The 18297-nt window shown below is 65.1% G+C and overlaps 4 protein-coding genes across 6 annotated transcripts; 3 read left to right on the forward strand and 1 right to left on the reverse strand.

Moving 5' to 3' along the window:
• The first annotated feature begins 11 nt into the window (after positions 1 to 11).
• Positions 12 to 8326, forward strand: NDOR1 (NADPH dependent diflavin oxidoreductase 1). Of its 3 annotated transcripts, none has more exons than XM_079926642.1 (14): positions 12 to 214; positions 552 to 629; positions 4220 to 4317; positions 5365 to 5463; positions 5544 to 5645; positions 5737 to 5946; positions 6160 to 6281; positions 6399 to 6619; positions 6697 to 6804; positions 6973 to 7087; positions 7213 to 7359; positions 7427 to 7563; positions 7631 to 7725; positions 7810 to 8326. In XM_079926642.1, the coding sequence occupies exons 1-14, from the start codon at positions 53 to 55 to the stop codon at positions 7952 to 7954; spliced, it is 1839 nt and encodes a 612-aa protein (XP_079782768.1). In that variant the 5' UTR covers positions 12 to 52; the 3' UTR covers positions 7955 to 8326. The 3 variants fall into 3 exon arrangements, with proteins under 3 accessions (XP_079782768.1, XP_079782769.1, XP_079782770.1); XM_079926643.1 differs by having other exon boundaries at positions 7445 to 7563; XM_079926644.1 differs by lacking the exon at positions 5544 to 5645 and having other exon boundaries at positions 7445 to 7563.
• Positions 8327 to 8476: 150 nt separating this feature from the next.
• Positions 8477 to 10459, forward strand: LOC307188987 (ring finger protein-like). The gene has a single exon (XM_079926645.1). It carries the CDS (start codon positions 8749 to 8751, stop codon positions 9643 to 9645), a length of 897 nt encoding a protein of 298 aa, XP_079782771.1. The 5' UTR covers positions 8477 to 8748; the 3' UTR covers positions 9646 to 10459.
• A 734-nt stretch (positions 10460 to 11193) lies between these two features.
• RNF208 (ring finger protein 208) lies at positions 11194 to 12119 on the reverse strand (the record flags this gene model as incomplete). The annotated part of the gene is made up of 1 exon (XM_079926758.1): positions 11194 to 12119. The coding sequence occupies one exon, from the start codon at positions 12117 to 12119 to the stop codon at positions 11322 to 11324; it is 798 nt and encodes a 265-aa protein (XP_079782884.1). The 3' UTR covers positions 11194 to 11321.
• A 3882-nt stretch (positions 12120 to 16001) lies between these two features.
• CYSRT1 (cysteine rich tail 1) lies at positions 16002 to 18193 on the forward strand. The gene is made up of 2 exons (XM_079927157.1): positions 16002 to 16028; positions 16318 to 18193. Exon 2 carries the CDS (start codon positions 16326 to 16328, stop codon positions 16665 to 16667), a length of 342 nt encoding a protein of 113 aa, XP_079783283.1. The 5' UTR covers positions 16002 to 16028; positions 16318 to 16325; the 3' UTR covers positions 16668 to 18193.
• The last annotated feature ends 104 nt before the right edge of the window (positions 18194 to 18297 follow it).

The following is an 18297-nucleotide window of genomic DNA, read 5'->3' on the forward strand; positions in this document are numbered from 1 at the left end:
CCGATCCCGGCCGCCCGGGCCAGCGGGAGCTGCCTGCCGGTCCAGTTTCTGAATGCAGGGGACCCCGGGGCGCACCCCGATGCCGAACACGCGGCTTCTGGTGCTCTTCGGCAGCCAGACAGGCACAGCCGAAGATGTGTCGGAGAGGCTGAGGCGCGAGGCCCGGCGCAGGGAGCTTGGCTGCCGGGTGCAGGCCCTGGACTCCTACCCCGTGGTGAGGGCTCCCTGGGCCTCGGCGGGGAGACCCAGCAGGCTTGGGGTTCCGGCCCCCAGAGCCCTTGACCCTAGGGCGCCGCGTTTTGTCTGAGAGCGGGCCCTTCCGTTACGGCAGATTTAGGGGCCGAGAAAGCTTGGGAACAGCGGCCAGCTTAGCACATGGAGGAGGGGGTGAGGTAGGAGGGTGGACCCTGAAAGAGAGAAGGCAGGCCAGCCGTTCGCGGGTGTTAAGTACATTTACCCCATCTCTCTGAGTGAAGGAGACGGAGCCAGGCTGCTGGGAGGATGCCTGGTCATTACAGCCCGAGGCCTTACATATGTGTCTTTTTGTTGAGGTGAATCTGATAAACGAGCCCCTGGTGATATTTGTTTGTGCAACTACAGGCCAAGGAGAGCCCCCGGACAACATGAAGGTAAGGCTGACCTGAAGTGGCTTACTGTGCCTAGGAGCTCAGATCCCTGCCTTCGGCCCTCACCCCATTTTCATTGCCTGGAAAGTCTTGAGAAGCACAATAAATAGTTGCCCTACTATATCTGCTGCACGTCAGCCATGGATTTGGGAGGAGAGCTTTCGGTGGAGCTGGGGGCTCTGGTTGTCCATCTTAATAAACTCTTCACAGGCTACCACTTTAGCTTTTCCTGTTTTTCCAGGACTATATATAAATCTGTTATGGGTCTTGTGTGTATTTCAAAACTGACCTTCAGGGAACATTCTTCGATTCTTTGACCGTCTTTTGAGCACACACCGTATTCCGAGCATAATCTAGTGCTGGGAATCTGGCTATGAACCCAGTAGTCACGTTTCTACCCTTTCGGAGCTCAAAATACAGCAAAAGTGAAAGAGTTGAATGGGTAGTTACTATGCCAGGAAGTGCATGCTTCCAGGGAAAATGCCAGATGTTATGGGAGCATTAACAAGGGCTATCTAGCTCATTCTGGGAGTTCAGGGAGAGCTTTCTAGAAGAAAGGTGTATAGGCTAAGTCCTGAAGGATAAGTGGGGGCTAGCCAGGCACCAGGAAAGAGGGAGCAGCCTCTGCAGAGGAGAAAAACAACCCAGCCTCTGGGATGAGCAGAAAGCAGTTCAGGATGGTCGGGGTTGGAGAGGAGAAGGGGCCAGGCAGCCAGGTCAGATCCTAAGAAGCCCAGCAGTCACAGGGAGGCAGATGGACTTGAAACAAAGGGCCAGGGAACCCATGGGATGACGTGGTCACGTTCGTATTCTAGCAAAACTAGCACTTGTCTGCAGGGGGAACAGGCTGCAGGAGAGCAGGGACAATGCGGGGGGGGGGGTGCACAGCGCAGCCAAGAGCCTGGTGGCTTGAGCCAGGATGGTGGCAGAGTAGAGGAACGTGGACCCACTCCAGAGATGTTAAGGTAGAGTGGATTGAATGTGTAATCATATCTCAAAGATGAGAAAGAAGGTGGAATCAAGACAGGAAATTGGGCTCAGGTAGTAGGATGGATGGTGGTTCCAGGCACAGAAGCAAGAGAATAGGGAGGGTGAGGTGCCTGAACATCACCCGGGTGGAGACGCGCAGCTGGTCTGGAGCCCCGGTGAGGATCCGGGGTGGAGGTGGATGTCACAGTGACCAGAATGTGGAGGCGAGAGAAAGGGGGCGCCTCCCTCCCCCAGGGCAGCTGCCCTAAGCACGAAGGGCGTGGAAGGTGGAGAAAAGCCTGTGAGGGGCGGGAAAGCGGCCCCATGGGCAAGAAGAGGGAGCACACCATCTCCAAGGTCAAGGGCAGAGAGCTGGCTGTTTCCAGAGGATGGTCTCCGGCACTCAGAGCTGCAGGGAGAGGCCCGAGAGGCATTGCTGGGCTTTATCAGCAAAGGGACTGCTGGTGATATCGGGGAGAGAAGCCTTGAGGAACGTCTGTACACGAAACAATTCGAAAAGGCTTATTGCTCTGAGTGGGGCTAAGGGGTTAAAAAGAGGATACTCGTGAGACGGAGAAACGCAGGCCTGTTTAAATGTTGGTGGGGGAAAGTTGGTGGGGGAAAGGAGGCAGAAGGTTGAAGAACTGGGTTGGAGTGGGATGCTGTGGGAGAGCCCGCACAGGAGCACGCACAGGAGAGGAGGCAAGTCTGGAAGACCAAAGGCAGGAGGATGGTGGATGCCAGAGACGCAGGGTGGGGTGAGGGAGGCGATGAAGACCTCCGTCAGGTCAGCTGGCAGAGGTACAGACCTCACGTCGGAATCCAACAGCATGAAGGTGGTGACAGTGACACTGGGACGAGGGTGGATAAAGGAGGGCAGAGTGCCGGGATGGACACCCTACGGAAGTGGTCAGGATGGGGCCCTCCCAACGTAGCACGGACTGGAGGCTCCTTTGAGAGGCTCAGACCAGGGGCCCCGGACCGGCTGCACACTGAACAGGGAGAGCCCAGCCTCCTCGTCACGGTCCTCTGAGGACGCTGGCCAGGTGTGCCCTCCCAGGCAGCCAGGGCCTTGCCCCACTGGTGACAGGCGCGAACGTGGGGTTTTCTATCAGTGCTTTTTTTTTTTTAATAAATTTATTTATTTATTTTTTGGCCGCATTGGGTCTCCGTGGCTGCGTGCGGGCTTTCTCTAGTTGTGTCGAGCGGGGGCTACTCGTCGCGGTGGCTTCTCTTGTTGCGGAGCATGGGCTCTAGGCACGTGGGCTCAGTAGTTGTGGCACGCGGGCTCTAGAGCACAGGCTCAGTAGTTGTGGCGCACGGGCTTCATCGCTCCGCGGCATGTGGGATCTTCCCGGACCAGGGCTTGACCCGTGTCCCCTGCATTGGCAGGCGGATTCTCAACCACTGCGCCACCAGGGAAGCCCTGGCAGGTGGATTCTTAGCCATTGCGCCACCAGAGAATCCCCCTCTATCAGATTCTTAAGTACACATAGAGCAGAAAGAATGACCACGCTCTCAAGGAAAGACCCCCGTGAAGAACAGTGACCAGGAGAAGCACAAGCGGAACCCGGCGGAGCGGGGGCAGAGCAGCCAGGGTTCCATCTGCGAGAAGGGAGAGCTTGGCACCCTTGGGACAGAAACGCAAAACCTGGGCAGAGCTACGGATGAGGAAACACTGCTTAAAATGATACCAGATCAGAAGATAACATTGAGAAATCCTCCAAGAGAATATAACGAGATAGGAAACGAAAGATAATATCAGAATTCCGAGATTATTCCAGTAGCCTCGAAACGGGAAGAGTGGTGAGGGAATTACCAAGGGAAGCAACAAGACTGAAGGACGAGTCTCCAGCCCGCGAGCCCACCATGTGCCCAGGAAGGGCCCGTGGGGTGTGAACAGGGCTCCCGCTGACACACGTCTCATGTGGGTTTCAGCTGCTGGGCGCAGAGAGTGCCCAGGTGTCTAGTGAGGGACAGAGCAGGGCACAGAGCGACGCTGGCTTCTCGGCAGCGATCACGCGGTTGGACCAGCTCAGAGCAAAGCTTCAGGCTCTCGGGGAAGACGATTTCATGTAAAGTGTGCCCTGCTGTCTACCAGGCAGTGTGAGGGGAGGCCAGGCGTTTTCAGACATAAGCCGTGGGAATTGCATCTTCTCTGGACCCTTTCTCAGGAAGCACCCTGGGGGGCTCCACAGCCTGCCTGAGACAAGGTCCAAGCAGGAATGAGCAGGGGGTCTCAGGAGGCAGAGCAGGCGTGGTCCCCAGCGGTGGCCCATGCAGGAAAGTCTTGAGACCTCCAGGGAGCAGTCCAGGGCCAGTAGGCAGAATTGTGCCCCGACAGGCCCAGGACCCCTCCACCCCAGGGGGCCTCTGTCTGGCAGGTACAAAGCAGAAGGGAGGTGGGCTGTGAGGCGAAACCTGGACCGTACCCAGAGGGCAGTGTCTCAGGGCTCAGGTCACCAGTGGCCAAAGGTGAAGGGGAGCTTTGTTTAAAGCACCTCTGTCGGCCTGCAGGGAGGCCAGGGCAGGGAGTGGAACGGGTGTGCTGCTGCACGGGCTGCCCAGCGGGCGGCCCTGCGGTCGGAAGGAGAGGGACTCGGGCTCGGTCTCTCCTGCTGTAGAGCTTCTGGAGGTTCATCTTCCGGAGGAGCCTGCCATCGACCTCCCTCTGTCAGATGGACTTTGCCGTCCTGGGCCTTGGGGACTCATCTTACGCCAAGTGAGTAAGGGTGGGCAGGCTGCTGGCCTGCAGAGACTGTCTTTGGGGTCAAGCACAAGGTGTCCCGGCAGAGGGCTGGGTGGCCCAGCCCCCAGGGCTTCCACTTCGGGATGTGGCCCTGGCCATGCGTTCTCGTCCCACAGATACTCTCTGGCGGGCACCTCCTCCATGGCCAGAGGCCCCAGGGCTCGGAGGGCAGGCCAGATCCATGCAGGAAGTGGGCAGGGCGGCAAGGTGGGCGCCAGGCTGGGGCCACGCCCAAGGCACCTTCCAGGGCAGGAGGTGATGTTTGGAGCCGGACGTCCGAGGTCTGAGCCAGCGTCACCTGTCACCGTGTGACGTAGGGCAGCAAAGGCCTACCTGCTCTTCCCCCACTTTTATAAAAGCCTTTCATGAGACATTTGGGCTTGCGAAGAGCACATAGAACAGTGAGCTGCGAACAGGCGGCAGGCACAGAAGACCCCAGCCCCTGGGAGCCGCCCTGAAGCCAGCACTTCCCTGGACGTGGCCATGGGACTGCCTGCCCCGGCTTTTTTTCTTTCAACGTTTTCACAACGTAGCCATGTCCTAAGCAGAGAATGCCATCGCTCTGCGTTATTTCTTGGGGAAGTACAGAGGGCTTTGTGTTCAAGGGTATGCATGGCGTTAGGTTCCCAAGATATTAAAACCGCAACTGTGCAGCACAGGAGCTGAGGGAGGGGTCGCTGGGTACAGACACTTCCAGAGCCGGACGCAGCACGAGGCCTGCAGTCGTCCAGGTGAAAAGGACAGAAAATGGGTGGCATAGTTATCCTTGCCTACGGGGGCCGAGGGGTTCTGTTCAGCGCGTAACGTAGACATCCATTCCTGCTGGTGGGCGCGCCCACAGGAGGGGTGAGAGACCCTTCCGTTGACAGTGGCTCTGCGAGGAGCTGCCCTTCAGGGAGCAGCGAAGTGACCCCAGGCAGACTTGGGACCCTCCGCCCTGCGCAGCCAGCTGGGTGCTTCCCTCCTGCCCCTGCCTGGGGCCTGGGGCCCGGGTCAGCGCCAGCCTCCGTCTCTCCGTAGGTTCAACTTCGTGGCCAAGAAGCTGCACCGACGGCTGCTGCAGCTCGGGGGCAGCGCCCTCCTGCCCGTGTGCCTGGGCGATGACCAGCACGAGCTGGGGTGAGTGGGGGGCGGAGCACCCTTCTGCAGGCCCAGCCGGGAGCGGGGTCCCCAGACCAGGGTGCACGTGCTCTCTGCAGGCCCGACGCCACCATCGACCCCTGGCTGCACGACCTGTGGGAGAAGGTGCTGGGGCCGCACCCTTTGCCCCTTGACCTCGGCCTGAGCCCGCCCGGAATCCCGTAAGTGTGGCCTTGGGGCGGCGCCTGCGGGCGCAGCAGGCCGCTCGTCCAGGCTGGCCAGTGGTCTGACAAGTGTCTTCCCCCTTCACAGCTGGCCCTCCAAGTTCACCCTGAAGTTCCTCCAGGAGGTCCCCAGCACGTGCTCTGAGGAGCTGTGTGTGGCCGGGACAGACCCTCAGGGACCCCCTTCAGAGTTACAGCCCTTCCTGGCAGCCATGGTCACCAATCAGAGGGTCACCGGCCCCTCACACTTCCAGGATGTTCGGCTGATTGAGTTCGACATCACGGGCTCTGGGGTCAGGTGAGGGCTGGTCCTGGGGACCCGTGGGGGGCATGGCCGCAGCAGGGGGGACCGTGGTCTGGGGTTCAGCAGGTCCTCTTCCAAAGCGGGCACTCAGCGGGGAAGAGAAGAGAGACGGCGGCCAGGGAGGGGGGACCAAGGACCGCCCCCGGCCTCCCTGGCCGCTTGTTTCCTTCCTCTGAAGTCCCCCAGAGCCCTGGGTGTCCCCCACAGCTTTGTGGCTGGCGACGTGGTGCTGATACAGCCCGAGAACACGGCCAGCCACGTCCAGCAGTTCTGTCAGGCACTGGGCCTGGACCCTGACCAGCACTTCACGCTGCAGCCCCGGGAGCCGGGTGAGCCCCAGCCGCCGCTGCTGCCACCGTGCACTGCGCCCTCTTCTGTGTCCCCCGCCCCCGGGCTGCCCCCACCCGCGTCCCCAGCCCCCCACAGCCTCCCATTCCCCACTGCAGGTGTCCCCTGCCCCGCGCGGCTGCCCCAGCCCTGCTCCATTCAGCGCCTCGTGTCCCAGTACCTGGACATCGCCAGCGTCCCCCGCCGCTCCTTCTTTGAGCTCTTGGCCTGCCTCTCCTGCCATGAGCTCGAGCGGGAGAAGCTGCTGGAGTTCAGCTCGGCCCAGGGCCAGGAGGAGCTATGCGAGTACTGCACCCGGCCCCGCAGGACGGTCCTGGAGGTGCGGGCAGGGGCAGGCGGGCGGGCGGGCGTGTGTGGCCGTTCCAGCCGCAGCCCTCCTGAGGCTGTCTCCGCCAGGTGCTGTGCGACTTCCCACACACGGCTGGCGCCATCCCCCCGGACTACCTGTTGGACCTTATCCCCCTGATCCGGCCGCGGGCCTTCTCCATCGCCTCTTCTCTGCTGGTGAGGGGCCGGCCTCGGGGCAGCCAGGGCCGGGGCCACCAGGGTGGGCAGCGGGGCCCTGCGTGAGGGCTTCGGGCCTTCCCCAACCCTCAGCAGCCACTGGGACCCAGCCGGGTGAAGGGGCTGGAGCCTGAAGCAGGGCAGGGTACCCACTGTCCCCTCCCCCAGGCCCACCCCTCGAGGCTGCAGATTCTCGTGGCAGTGGTGCAGTACCAGACGCGCCTCAAGGAGCCCCGCCGGGGCCTCTGTTCCAACTGGCTGGCGTCTCTGGACCCTGGGCAAGGTGACCCTGGCTCTCTGGGGCGGGGGGCCGTGCGCAGGCCCCGTTCCCCCGCGTGCACCACAGCCAGTCCCGGGCTAGGGCCCTGGGCCTCCGAGCTTCTTCACGCCGCCTCCCTCCCGCGATAGGACCTGTTCGGGTGCCCCTGTGGGTGCGGTCCGGGGGCCTGACGTTCCCAAAGACACCAGACACGCCTGTGATCATGGTGGGGCCAGGCACTGGCGTGGCCCCCTTCCGAGCGGCCATCCAGGAGCGAGTGGCCCAGGGTGAGACCGGTGAGCACAGAGTCTCAGGTGGGGTGGTGGCCGGGCTGAACCTCGAGGGCCCAAGTCCTGGCTCAAGGCCCCCGCGCTTCCCCAGGAAACGTCTTGTTCTTCGGCTGCCGCCAGCGGGACCAGGACTTCTACTGGGAGGCCGAGTGGAAGGAGCTGCAGACGCGGGGCTGCCTGACTCTCGTCACGGCCTTCTCCCGGGAGCAGGTGGGTGTGTGGGGGGCGGGGAGGGACGCTGGGGGGCGCAGACTCACCCCGTCCCCCCGCCCTGCAGGAGCAGAAGGTGTACGTGCAGCACCGGCTCCGGGAGCTCGGGCCGCTGGTGTGGGGGCTGCTGGATCTCCGGGGCGCTCACTTCTACCTGGCGGGGTGAGCCCGGGCGCAGGTCGTGGCGGGGGACCAGTCCCCTGGGGACTCCGACCGTGCTGAGCCCTAGCCTGCCTTTCCCTCCAGCAACGCCAAGTACATGCCAGCTGATGTGTCGGACGCCCTGACGTCCATCTTCCAGGAGGAGGGCGGGCTCTCCGGCCCCGCCGCGGCCGCCTACCTCGCCAGGCTCCAGCGGACCCTGCGTTTCCAGACCGAGACGTGGGCCTGAGGAGCCGTCCTGCTGTTGGCCACGGCCACTCTGACTTCTGCTCTCTGGAGACCATTGTTACCTCTCTCCCTGTCCGGTCCCAGCTGGGAGGACAGTCAGCTCTCCTTCCTGCACAGACCCCGAGCAGCGGGAGGAGACCCCCAGGCAGCCCACACCGTACAGCCTGAGCAATAAAGGATGGGCTCTGGGTGGCCGCTTCTTACCTGCTCTTCCTTGTGCCATAGTGCTTCTCAGGTGGTGGGTGGGCCCACAGCTCACCCGCCCTGCTGGGCGCGAGGGCACCGTTGCTCAGCCCCACACCTCGGTGCCCGATTCTCACGCGGTGGGTGCCAGCTGTTTGCCCTCCTTGTACAAGCTCTGCCCTGGCCCTGACGGCCCAGTAGGGGGAGGCCTGGAGAGGCACCAGGCAAGGCTGGCGTCGACCGTCCCCTCCCAGCCCAGGGCAGAGCAGCCCAGGGCCCTGGGAGGGAGGGGGCGGGGCCTCGGGTGGGAGGGGAGGGGCGGGGCCCAGACTGGTTGGGGAGAGACGTGTGCGCGGTGTCCCCACCCCGGGAGTGGAATTCTTGCTGGAGGAGTTAGGCTGGCCTGCCCACAGCGCCGCCGCCTAGAATACAGCTGGCTGACACAGGGATCGCTGCGGCTGGGCCTGGCAGAGCCTCTTGGGGACGGGACGGCACGCTGGGCCCAGGAGCCGCCCGCAGCTGGCACGGCTGTTGGGGCCCGAGTGAAGTTTATTCTGAGTGGGGCCTGGAGCCAGGAGGAGGAGGCAGTCGCTGCAAGGTCAGTGCCAGGCCATGCCCCAGCCCCGGAGGGCCACACTGACCTTCACAGCCCCGGCCTGCCCCGTCGCCGCCCTGGGGTCCCCACCCACCCATCCCGACCCCTGCCCTGGAGGCACCGCCCCTGAACTGTGCCCTGGGGCCCCCACTCATGGCCCTGCTGACCTCAGCTCTGGGCTCACCAGTCTGCCTTTGGCCTCCCTGGGCCCTGAGCACCTGGACCCTCTGCGCCAAGTGCTGGTAGATAATGGGTCGGACAGCGGGGCCCTTGGGAGCCCCCAGGGTGCCAGGACTCCAGACAGTGAGCCCCTGCTGGGGGCTGCAGCCTCGGCCCGCCCCTGGGCCCGGCCCACAGAGAACGAGGACGAGGACGAGGACGAGGAGTGCCCCATCTGCACTGAGGCCTACGGGCCCGGGGAGCACCGCCTCACCCTGCTGAACTGCGGCCACGGCCTATGCGTGGGCTGCCTGCACCGGCTGCTGGGTGCAGCCCCCAGTGCTGACCTGGGCCGGGTGTGCTGCCCGCTGTGTCGCCAGAAAACACCCACGCTCGAGTGGGCGATCTGCCGGCTGCAGGAGGAGCTGCTCCAAGCCGATGGGCCCCAGCGCCCTGCGCCCAACGCCCTCCCCATGCCGCCCCGCCGGGGCCCCGGGCCCTGGGCCTCCCTAGAGCACCGCTACCAGCTGCGCTTCCTGCCGGGGCCTGTGGGCAGCCGAGGCTGCCTGCCCTTTCTGCCCTGCCCGCCCTGCCTGGGCTCCCGGCTCTGGGCCCTGCGGGAACGGGGGCCCTGCGCCCGCCGCCTGGCGCTGCTGGGGCTGCTGGCCCTCGAGCTGCTGGGGCTGCTGCTCATCTTCGCCCCACTCGCGCTGCTGGGGCTGCTCTTCGTGCTGCTGGACAGCTCCCGCCGCTAAGCAGAGCCCGTCACGGCCGCCACCAGCACGGCCTGGGTCTGGGACAGCCATGGCCGCCAGCGGACAGGAGGCCCAGGCTGGCCCGAGCCTTGGTGCCCTGAGGCCCGATGACCAGGCTGAAGGACCCAAGGGTGACCGGGGCACTAGCCTTCAACCAAGGCCCAGCACCCGGGCAGGGCCACCCAGGAGCCTGTGTTCAGCATCTGACCCAGCCAGGGACTCCAGACTGCCCTGCTGCCCGGACATGCCACTGACGCCCAGGACAGCACTGGAGGAGCTCTGTGACACGGGCCCCAAGTGCCCCTCGATGGACAGGCCCCACACTGCTGCCAGGCTGTCGCCGCCCTCCCACCTGGCCTGCCTGCAGGAGCGGGACGGGACGGGTGCAATGGCAGGGAGTTGAGTCCTTGGAGTGGGCGGAGCCCTGGGCCGGGGCTGCAGGACCCCCACCTGCCCATGTTCCAGATAAGGGCCAGCATGTGTTCCCTGAAGGTCAGGGTAGCCGAGGGGAGGGCTCCTGCCGCACAGGCCCAGCCCACAGAGGGCCTGCTCACCTGGCCAGTCAGGATCCAAGTGGCGACCCTGAACAGCCGGAGGGTCAGCACACGCCCCTCAGCTTCAAGGGACGTGGGCCCAGCCAGGCCCTGGAGACGCAGAGCACCAAGCTGGGCCCCAGTTCTGCCCCTGCCTCCTCTGTGACCTCCCTTCGGGGAGCCGGGGCCTTTATCTGAAGGACAGGCGCCGTCACAGCACCACCTCCTGGGCTCGTTGGTGACATGCTGAGCCCTGTGCCCAGCGCGCGAGATGGCCCTCGGTAATAAACGGTAGCTGCTACTGACACTGTTGTGGCTACGTCGCCGTCATCTTTACCCTGCCTTCACCAACCAGGCGACAAAGTTTCTTCTCCAAATCCAGGTCGTTCTGGTGCCAGACAGGAGACCCTCCTCCGGTCCTCATACCTGATCGTGACTGCGGCCAGCCTTTGTCCCAACCCCAGTCCAGGCTGGCCCCCAGGCCATTCTCACATAACCTCAGAGGATCAGGCAGGCACCAGGGGCCAGCTGGACTGACTTGTTCCCCCGTTGGCTGCACTCACATCCAGCGGCCAGTGCAGAGGAAGCGTCCTCCCTTTGCCCAGCTGGGCCTGCTTTGCACACCTGCCCCCACAGTCCCGCCTGGCACATACAGGAGGCTGGCTCCGCATAGAGGTGTGGGGCGTTCACATACACACACACATACACACACACACAGAGGCTGGCTCTGCATAGAGGTGTGGGGCGTTCTCTCTCTCACACACACACACACACGAGTGTCAGGCCCAGCCCTCCTGGGCAGCCCTCCTGGACCAGACTGGCCCCCAGCGAGCAGACCAGGTTGACCCCAAACAGCACTGGGCCTTCCTCTGGCTCCTCCAGCCTGGACCCTGTCAGGGCTGCAGCCCTGCGTGCCCACCCTGGCCCAGGCCTGTGCGCAGGCCTAGGCTTCAGTCCAGGGAACGAGGTGCAAACTTTGGCAGAGTTTTAATGGCAAGGTTGGCTGCAGCGACAGTGCCACGCGGGTGGGGACCAGAAGCTGTGGTGGGCAAGGGGTCAGTGGGCAACAGGGCAGGGCCAGATCCCTGAAGAAGCAGCGAGCGAGGACCGGTGGGCGGTGGCGGGCGGGCGGGCGGGCGGGCGCTACATGATGGAGCAGGCAGACAGCGGGTTCCGCACGTGGCAGGTGCACGCGGCCCCGCAGTACTGCCGGAAGGTCTGGTAGCAGCTGCCCTCAGGCTCGCCCCCCCACTGGCCACCGGACGGAGCGGTCAGTGCCTCGGGTGGCAGGCGGCTCAAGATGGACGTGTTGACGGCCAGCGCAGCCAGGCCGTAGTCAGTGAAGAGCACAGTCTCGCGGCGGCAGGTGGGACAGGAGATGAACTTGTACTTGGGACAGGACTCGTAGAGAATCTGCAAGCACTGCTCACACACAGAGTGCAGGCAGGACAGCACGCGGGGCCGCCGCTGCGTGACGTTGTACGTGTGCCCGCAGGTGGGGCACTCCAGAGGCTCTCCTGCAGCCGCTGCCGCTGCCGCGGAGGCCCCTGAGGCCGCAGGGCCAGGCCGAATCACGTACTGATTCACGATGACCTCGTCCGCCGGCGCCACTCGGGGGAAGCCCAGCTCCGCGCTGCCCTTGCGGGGCCGACGTGGCAGTGGCGGGGTGCAGGGCGCCCCTTCCAAGGCAGGCATGTCCCCCCCACAGGCCTGGTTGACGATGATCTCTGTGTCTGAGGGCCAGGCTCTCTTGGGTGCCAGAGCAGGGGTGGGCCGGGGTGCAGGTGGGAAGCAGGGGGCGGCCGCCTGCAGCTCGGGGAACTTCTCAGGGTGGACCATCTTCATGGCCTCCATCTTGAGGATGACATGGGGGCCCTTCAGGCAGGACATGAGGAAGCTCGGCCAGCCACTGCCCGCCTCGGGCCCAGGGTCAGCCGGCATCCGGCTGTCTCCAGTCAGACTGGGTGTTCGGGTGGGTGGGGGAGTTGGGTGCGGCCGGGGGGGAGGAGAGGGGGCAGCATCCTGGTCCCGCCAGGCCTGGTGGGGACCCTGGACGCCCTGTGGACTCCTGGGGGAGGCTGGCAAGAGCTTGGGGGGAAGGGCCCCCCCCAGTGGCCACAGTGGCTTCTCAGGTCCAGTCCGAGGAGGAGGAGGAAGGAGCGGGGGAGGAGGAGAGGAACAGGGGCAGGGGGGTGTGGGAGACTGCCCTGGGCTGGAGGTCGGGCCCAGGGGCTCACCCAGGGTCTCTGGCTGCTGAGGCTGGCGAGGGGGCGTTGGGGGGTGTCCCCCTGCAGCCGAGATCAGCCGTCCCGGGGCCGGGACATCCGGGCAGGCAGGGGCTAGGTGGGCCCCATGGCTCCAGGACAGGGCGCCCAGGGAAGGCAGCTAGCCTGAGCCCTGGCTGCGGAAGGACCCGGGCTGCAAGCTCGGCGGCGGCGGCGGCGGCGGCCGCGGCGGCCGCGGCGGGAGCAGAGGAGAGGCCTTCACCGGGCCCGAGCTGCAGGTGAGAGACAGCGTGAGGGCAGCGCCCGGGCCCACCCTCACCCTCACCCTCACCCTCACCCTCACCCTCAACCTCACCCTGCACAAAAGGGTGCCCGACCTCTGACACTTACCCTCGCCAGACTCGGAACCCAGCCCCCTCCCCTGTCCCCGTTCCCGAGGCCCGACCTCTGCCTAGGAGTGGAGGCCGGCCAGCGGCGACCCCGCGCTGTCCCGCCCCGCCCGCGCTCACCTGCCCCAGCCTGGCGTCCCCGGCCGGGCCGCGCGCCGCCGCCGCAGAGGTTGTCTCAAAGGCAGGCCTGGATGCGGCGCCCGCGCCTTGGCCCGGTGGCTCCGGCGGCTCTGGCGGCGACCTCGGGCGATGGCCGGGCCGCGGCGGCTCCCGGGGGCGTGGGGCGCGGGGCTCGGCTCGGCGCGGCGGCGGCGGCGGCGGCGGCGGCGGCAGGTGCGTGCCGAGCGTGGCGCGCTCTGCGGCGGAGGCGCGGGGACCGCAGTGCGCGCGGCGCCCGCCCGCGCCCGCAGCGCCACCCCCCCCCCCCGTCTGGGGACCCGCGCGGGGTCCGCGGGGCGGGGCCAGTCTCTCTGCCGCCCCTCGATCCGCCGCGGGCCTGGCGCCCGCTCTCGGGGTCGCCCTCCTCCTCCCAGCGCGGGCCGCGTGGGGGTCAGGATCTCCGCGGCGTCCCCCCTCCTGCCTCCCCTTCCCCCGTCCCCGCCTGGCTGAGCCTGGGTCCTAGTCAAGCCCCCCGCCTCAATTCTGGAAGGGAAAGCCTGCTTTGAGCTCTCACAATGCCAGAGGGAGGAAGGGGAGGAGAGAGCCCAGGGGTGGTCCCATGAAAGCTGGTTCCCAGGACCCCACCATGGGACTGCCTTGTGTCCCCGCCAGAGTCAGGGTCTCTGCTTGCCCTTCCACTCGGCCCCCAGTGGGGATGCCTCCAGGGTTTTCTGGCTCACAGGTGCAGCAGGCTGTTTCAAAGACCGCGATGTGACAGAAGAGGGTGATCAGGGGCGGGCAAGCCACATCAGAGGAGTGAATGGAGGGAGGAACGGCAGTTGGGAGAATGCTCCAGGGACAGGACAGTTGGACAAATGGGTGGTGTGAGGGGTAGGTGCAAGGTCAAACAGACAGCTGGACAGGCTGCCATGGGGCAGCTCAGGGAGGACACGCACCTACACAGGGTGGGGTGGCCCTTTCCAGCATCCCAGCAGGTCAGCACGTGTCCCGTTGTCACAGAGTTGTGTGCTAACCTGACCGCACCCAGCACAGAGGCTCCATTCCTTTCTGCTTCTTCCTCAGGCCAGGCTTCCTTGCCCACCCCCTCACCCCCCGGGATACGCCCTCTGCCTGTGAGGAGCTCTCAGGTGAGAGGGAAGACAGAGGACACGCTGACAAATACAGGGCAAGGGACCAGGGCTGCATGGGCCTCCAGAGAGCCTTTCCCTAACCTGCCAGGGCCACCACATGGCATGCTGGCACTCCTTTGATCAGCACTGGGCCATGCACCTAACCCTGGACAGTCCCAGCCCCTTCTGGCCACAGCTCCTCTGCTCTGTACAGGCCAGACTGGCTATACACCTAGCCCCAAGTCCTGCAGGCAAAAGAGCCCGGAAAGGTCGGCGCTCCTAATAAAGGGCCCCACGCGGGCAAAACAGGCTGCAGAGGCACCCCTGGCCCATAGGCCTTGACTTTGCCGCTCTTTGCCATCTCAGGCTAGTGCCTGCGCCTCTGTGCCCTCCCCCATTCAGCGAGAGCATGTGTGCTAGTGTGCAGGTGCCCCGTGGGAGGGGCAGCGGGGTGCTTATGGGGCCCTGGCGCGAAGGCAGAGAACCTGCGGCAGCCCCGACCAGGGGAGGACTGGGGGTCCAGTCTAGGCAAGGGCTTTGCTCATCTCCCCACCAACTCCCTAGGCGCGCACCCAAGGTGGTACCGGCCACTAGGCCCCACCCCTTACCCGAGGCCCCGCCCCTGGAGATAAAGTCCACCCAGTGCAAGGCTCCCGCCCAGAGCCCGCCCAAACCCACGCCTCCCGAGCCGGGCGGCTCAGAGATGGTGCAGCCCAAGCCGGGTCCTGGACGGATGAGGCCAGCTGACCCCGAACCTGGTGTTTAGGAAAACCCTTGAGCGCAGAGGCTTCTGGGGAATATAGTTCCCACCGGTCGCACCTCCACCCCAACCCTGTCAGTCCTGTTTTGCGCATGCGCCAGCCTCCTCTCAGCAAGGGGCAGAATCTGTAGGGGCTGTGGGCGGGGCTTCTGGCGCCTGCGCACTGGACCTCTGTTGTCCGCCTCCGAACTTCCCGGTCTTCGGGCCTAATTGCCCCTACGTCTGGTGCCGCATCGGTACTACTCATGTCCGGACCGGTCTGACCGGCCCCATGCAAGCCACTCTGGTCAGCTGGCCTCTGGGCCATGTCTGATTTGATCCCGCCCTTCCTGGGGGTGCCCCCCGAGCGCCAAGGACTAGGGGTGCGTGTCCAGGCCGCACCCTACTGTCCCGGTTGCCCCAAGCGGAGCTCACCGTGCCAGGCCCAAACCCAAGACCCCAGTGCTCACATCCACCCCCCCACATACAGCGACCCTGTATGGCAGGTGCTATGTGCCCCCTCACAGATGGAGGGGATGCAAGGGCCAAGGATGGGGACGCTGAGGGATCGGGGGCTTGTGGCCCACGAGGCCACCAACCAGAGGGAAACTAGTTTCAGAAATGAGCTAGAAACGTCACTTGTGTATGAAGCCCATGTCGCCAATTGTAAGATAAGTAAGTTTTATCGGCAAAGGTGTGTAAACCGAGCATTTCTTATCGGTTAAAAAAACCAGCAAACCTCCAAGCCGTGTGTTCGCAAACATCTTGGTCTCTGCCTGCGGGGTAGAGGCTGGGTCACAGTGAGGACCTCTGCTCTCTGCTTCGGAGCAGAGGCTCTGAGACGTGTGAGTAATGGCTGGGCCCCCAGACCACCTGCAGGCCTGACCCCAGACTCGCCTCCTGTCCTGCCTTCTGGTGAGCTGCAGGTCCCTGGAGGGCCAGGACATGCCCCAGATGCGTTGAGGCTGAATCACCCAGGCTGGCAATGTCCCGGGGAGGCCAGGCTGCAGTCAACGCCCATCCAAAAAAGGAACGGTGGGTGGCCGCTGTGCTCCAGGAGCCGGGGCCTCCTGGGATCCTGGGAACCCCATCTTTGAGCCCCGCCCACAGCCCCACCCCTCCCCAGGAGGGAAAGGGCAGCTGCCAGTCGCTCAGCTCACAGGCGCCGGGGCCCGGCCCAGAGAGCTCACGGGCGCCGGGGCCCGGCCCAGAGAGCTCACGGGCACCGGCCCAGAGAACAAGACAGCTTGCTGCCGCCACCACTTCAGGTGGGTCCTGGGCTGAGGGGCTTCCGCACCCCCTGTAGGACCAGCTTAGCTGCATATCCCAGCCCCCACCCCACTCCCAGCTCCGTCACAGGGTCCTGTCTCTCAGGGAGGGCAGGGGACACCTGGGGGCAGCTAGGAGACGCTGGCCCTCACTCTCCTTACTCTCCGCTGCCTTGCACACGCACTGACACATAGGCCTCACACACACACTCAGGCGCTTCCACAGCCTGGCTTTTCTTGGGTTCCCCTCCACTGAGCTGATTTTGTCTCCTCTGCCCACCCCTGCCAGGGCAAGCCATGGACCCCCCTGAGATGCTCGTCAAGGACCCGTATGCCCATGTCAGCATCCCGAGGGCTCACCTGCGGCCCGAGCTGGGGCAGCAGCTGGACGCGGCTCCATCCTCCTTGGAGTCTCAGCCTCTGCCCGTGGGGTCCTGCACCCTGGAGCCTACCGACGAGGCCCCAGGGCCCAAGGGTGCCAAGGGGCCTGCCTCCATCCAAGGCCAGCAGGCCTGGCAGCAGCCCTGCACCCACTATGGCAGTGGGCAGGGCCAGGCAGGACTGACCTACGCTGGCCTGCCGCCGATGGGGTGTGGCGGCAACACTGCCCACCACTGCTGGTGCTGTGTCATTTCCTAGCCTGGCCCCTGGGCCGCAGGGCCTGCTGCGCGGCGCCCCCACACGGCAAGCCGGGTCTCTGCTCAGGTGGCCACAGCAGTGCCTGGACAGTTGGAACAGCCACTGGCCTGTTGTCATGGGCGTTGGCTGCTCCCCACCCTGGACAGCGGCACCTACCCACCGAGAAGGCTGACAGCTCAGCCCCCGCCCCTGAAACAGAGCCCTGGGCGTTAGCCATAATGGCAGCCCCGGGGACACCCTTGACCACCTCTTCAAGGCCCAGGGCCAGGCAATAAAGCAGGGCGAGCTTCGTCCCGGCCCCTCTTCCTTGCTGCTACCCGCTTTGGGAGGGTCCCAGGCTGGAGGCCACCACAGGCTGCCAGCCGCTATGGGACATTCCGGGGTGGGGCAGCCTCATGACAACCTAACCTGCTCTGCACTCTCAGGTTGGCCCAGAGGCTGGACAGGAAGGCTGGTCGGGCCTGGGTTTGAGCTGCCCTGCATTCCCTGGGGCCGAGGGTGAGCATGGGAGACAAGAGAGTCTGCGGGTCACACGGCAGGAGCATGCTGGGCCTGGAACCAGGAGGAGAGCCCGAGAGACGCCTCCAGGAGGACGGTGCTGGCAGTGCGGTGGTGGGCGGCACCGGCGCGGGCAGGTTTCCAGGAGTGGAGCCCAGGTGGCCAGCACCGAGCCTGCCCACCCGAGACTCACTGCCCTGCCTCGGCCGGGGTGTTTTCCTGGTTTCCCACAGAACATCCAATTCCTGAACATCTGCCGTGTGCTTCTCCCTGCTGTCCTGCCTCTGGGGCCTGGGCTTTGTGGAGGTGGGCAGAGAAGGCGCTGGGCCAGACCCATCCCCCACCTGTCCAAGCAGCACAGCGCACCTGCGTCAGGGGCATGTGGGGCGCTGAGCCGTTTGGCACGGGGGTGAGGCCGGGATGCCGGTGTGAAGACTGGGCAGCGAGGCCGGTACCGGGCACACTGATGTTTCCGGGACCAGGCAGAGAGAGCCGGAGGAGGCCAAGCTGGCCCCGCAGGATGGACGTGTCCTGGTGCCAGCCTTCCCCCGACCCCTGGTGACTGGCCACACGGCAGGACTGGTCCCTGGGCGTGGGCAGGCGTGTCACTGGCCTGACTCCACGGGGCTCAGGCTCCCGGCCCTGCCCCATGACTGGCCCGCACAGGAAGATGACCCCACCTGGGCCAGTCACCAAAAACCCATCTGACCAGCCCAGGAGGCGGGGGCCTGCCAGGATGGCAGGAGTAAGGAGGGGACCCTCTGGGCCTGGCTTCCTCTAGCGGGACAGAGAGGGTTCTGGGGTCCTGACCTCAACCCACCCTTCCCAACACACCCCATTCTGCTATGTCACTGGGCTGGCCCCAGAGCTTTGACCAGGCAGAGGCCAGGGGGAGGTGACCTCTGAGGAGGGCATCCGGAGCTGCCCGCGGTGCCCTGCACCTCAGAGAGTTTCTGGGTGGTCTCTGTATGAGTGGGGATCTCCACTCCTGTGCTGGAGGGCCTCCTTGCAGCCTTACGGGGCTGGCTTGTGATGGGAACATGACAGGCCTAGCCCAGACAGGGACAAAGGCAATGGGACAAATCAACATGGACACACACACCGTGACTGTGCTTGAGCCACAGAGCAGAAG

This window comes from Stenella coeruleoalba (assembly GCF_951394435.1).
Source record: "Stenella coeruleoalba genome assembly, chromosome: 7".
Taxonomy (NCBI): Eukaryota; Metazoa; Chordata; class Mammalia; order Artiodactyla; family Delphinidae; genus Stenella; species Stenella coeruleoalba.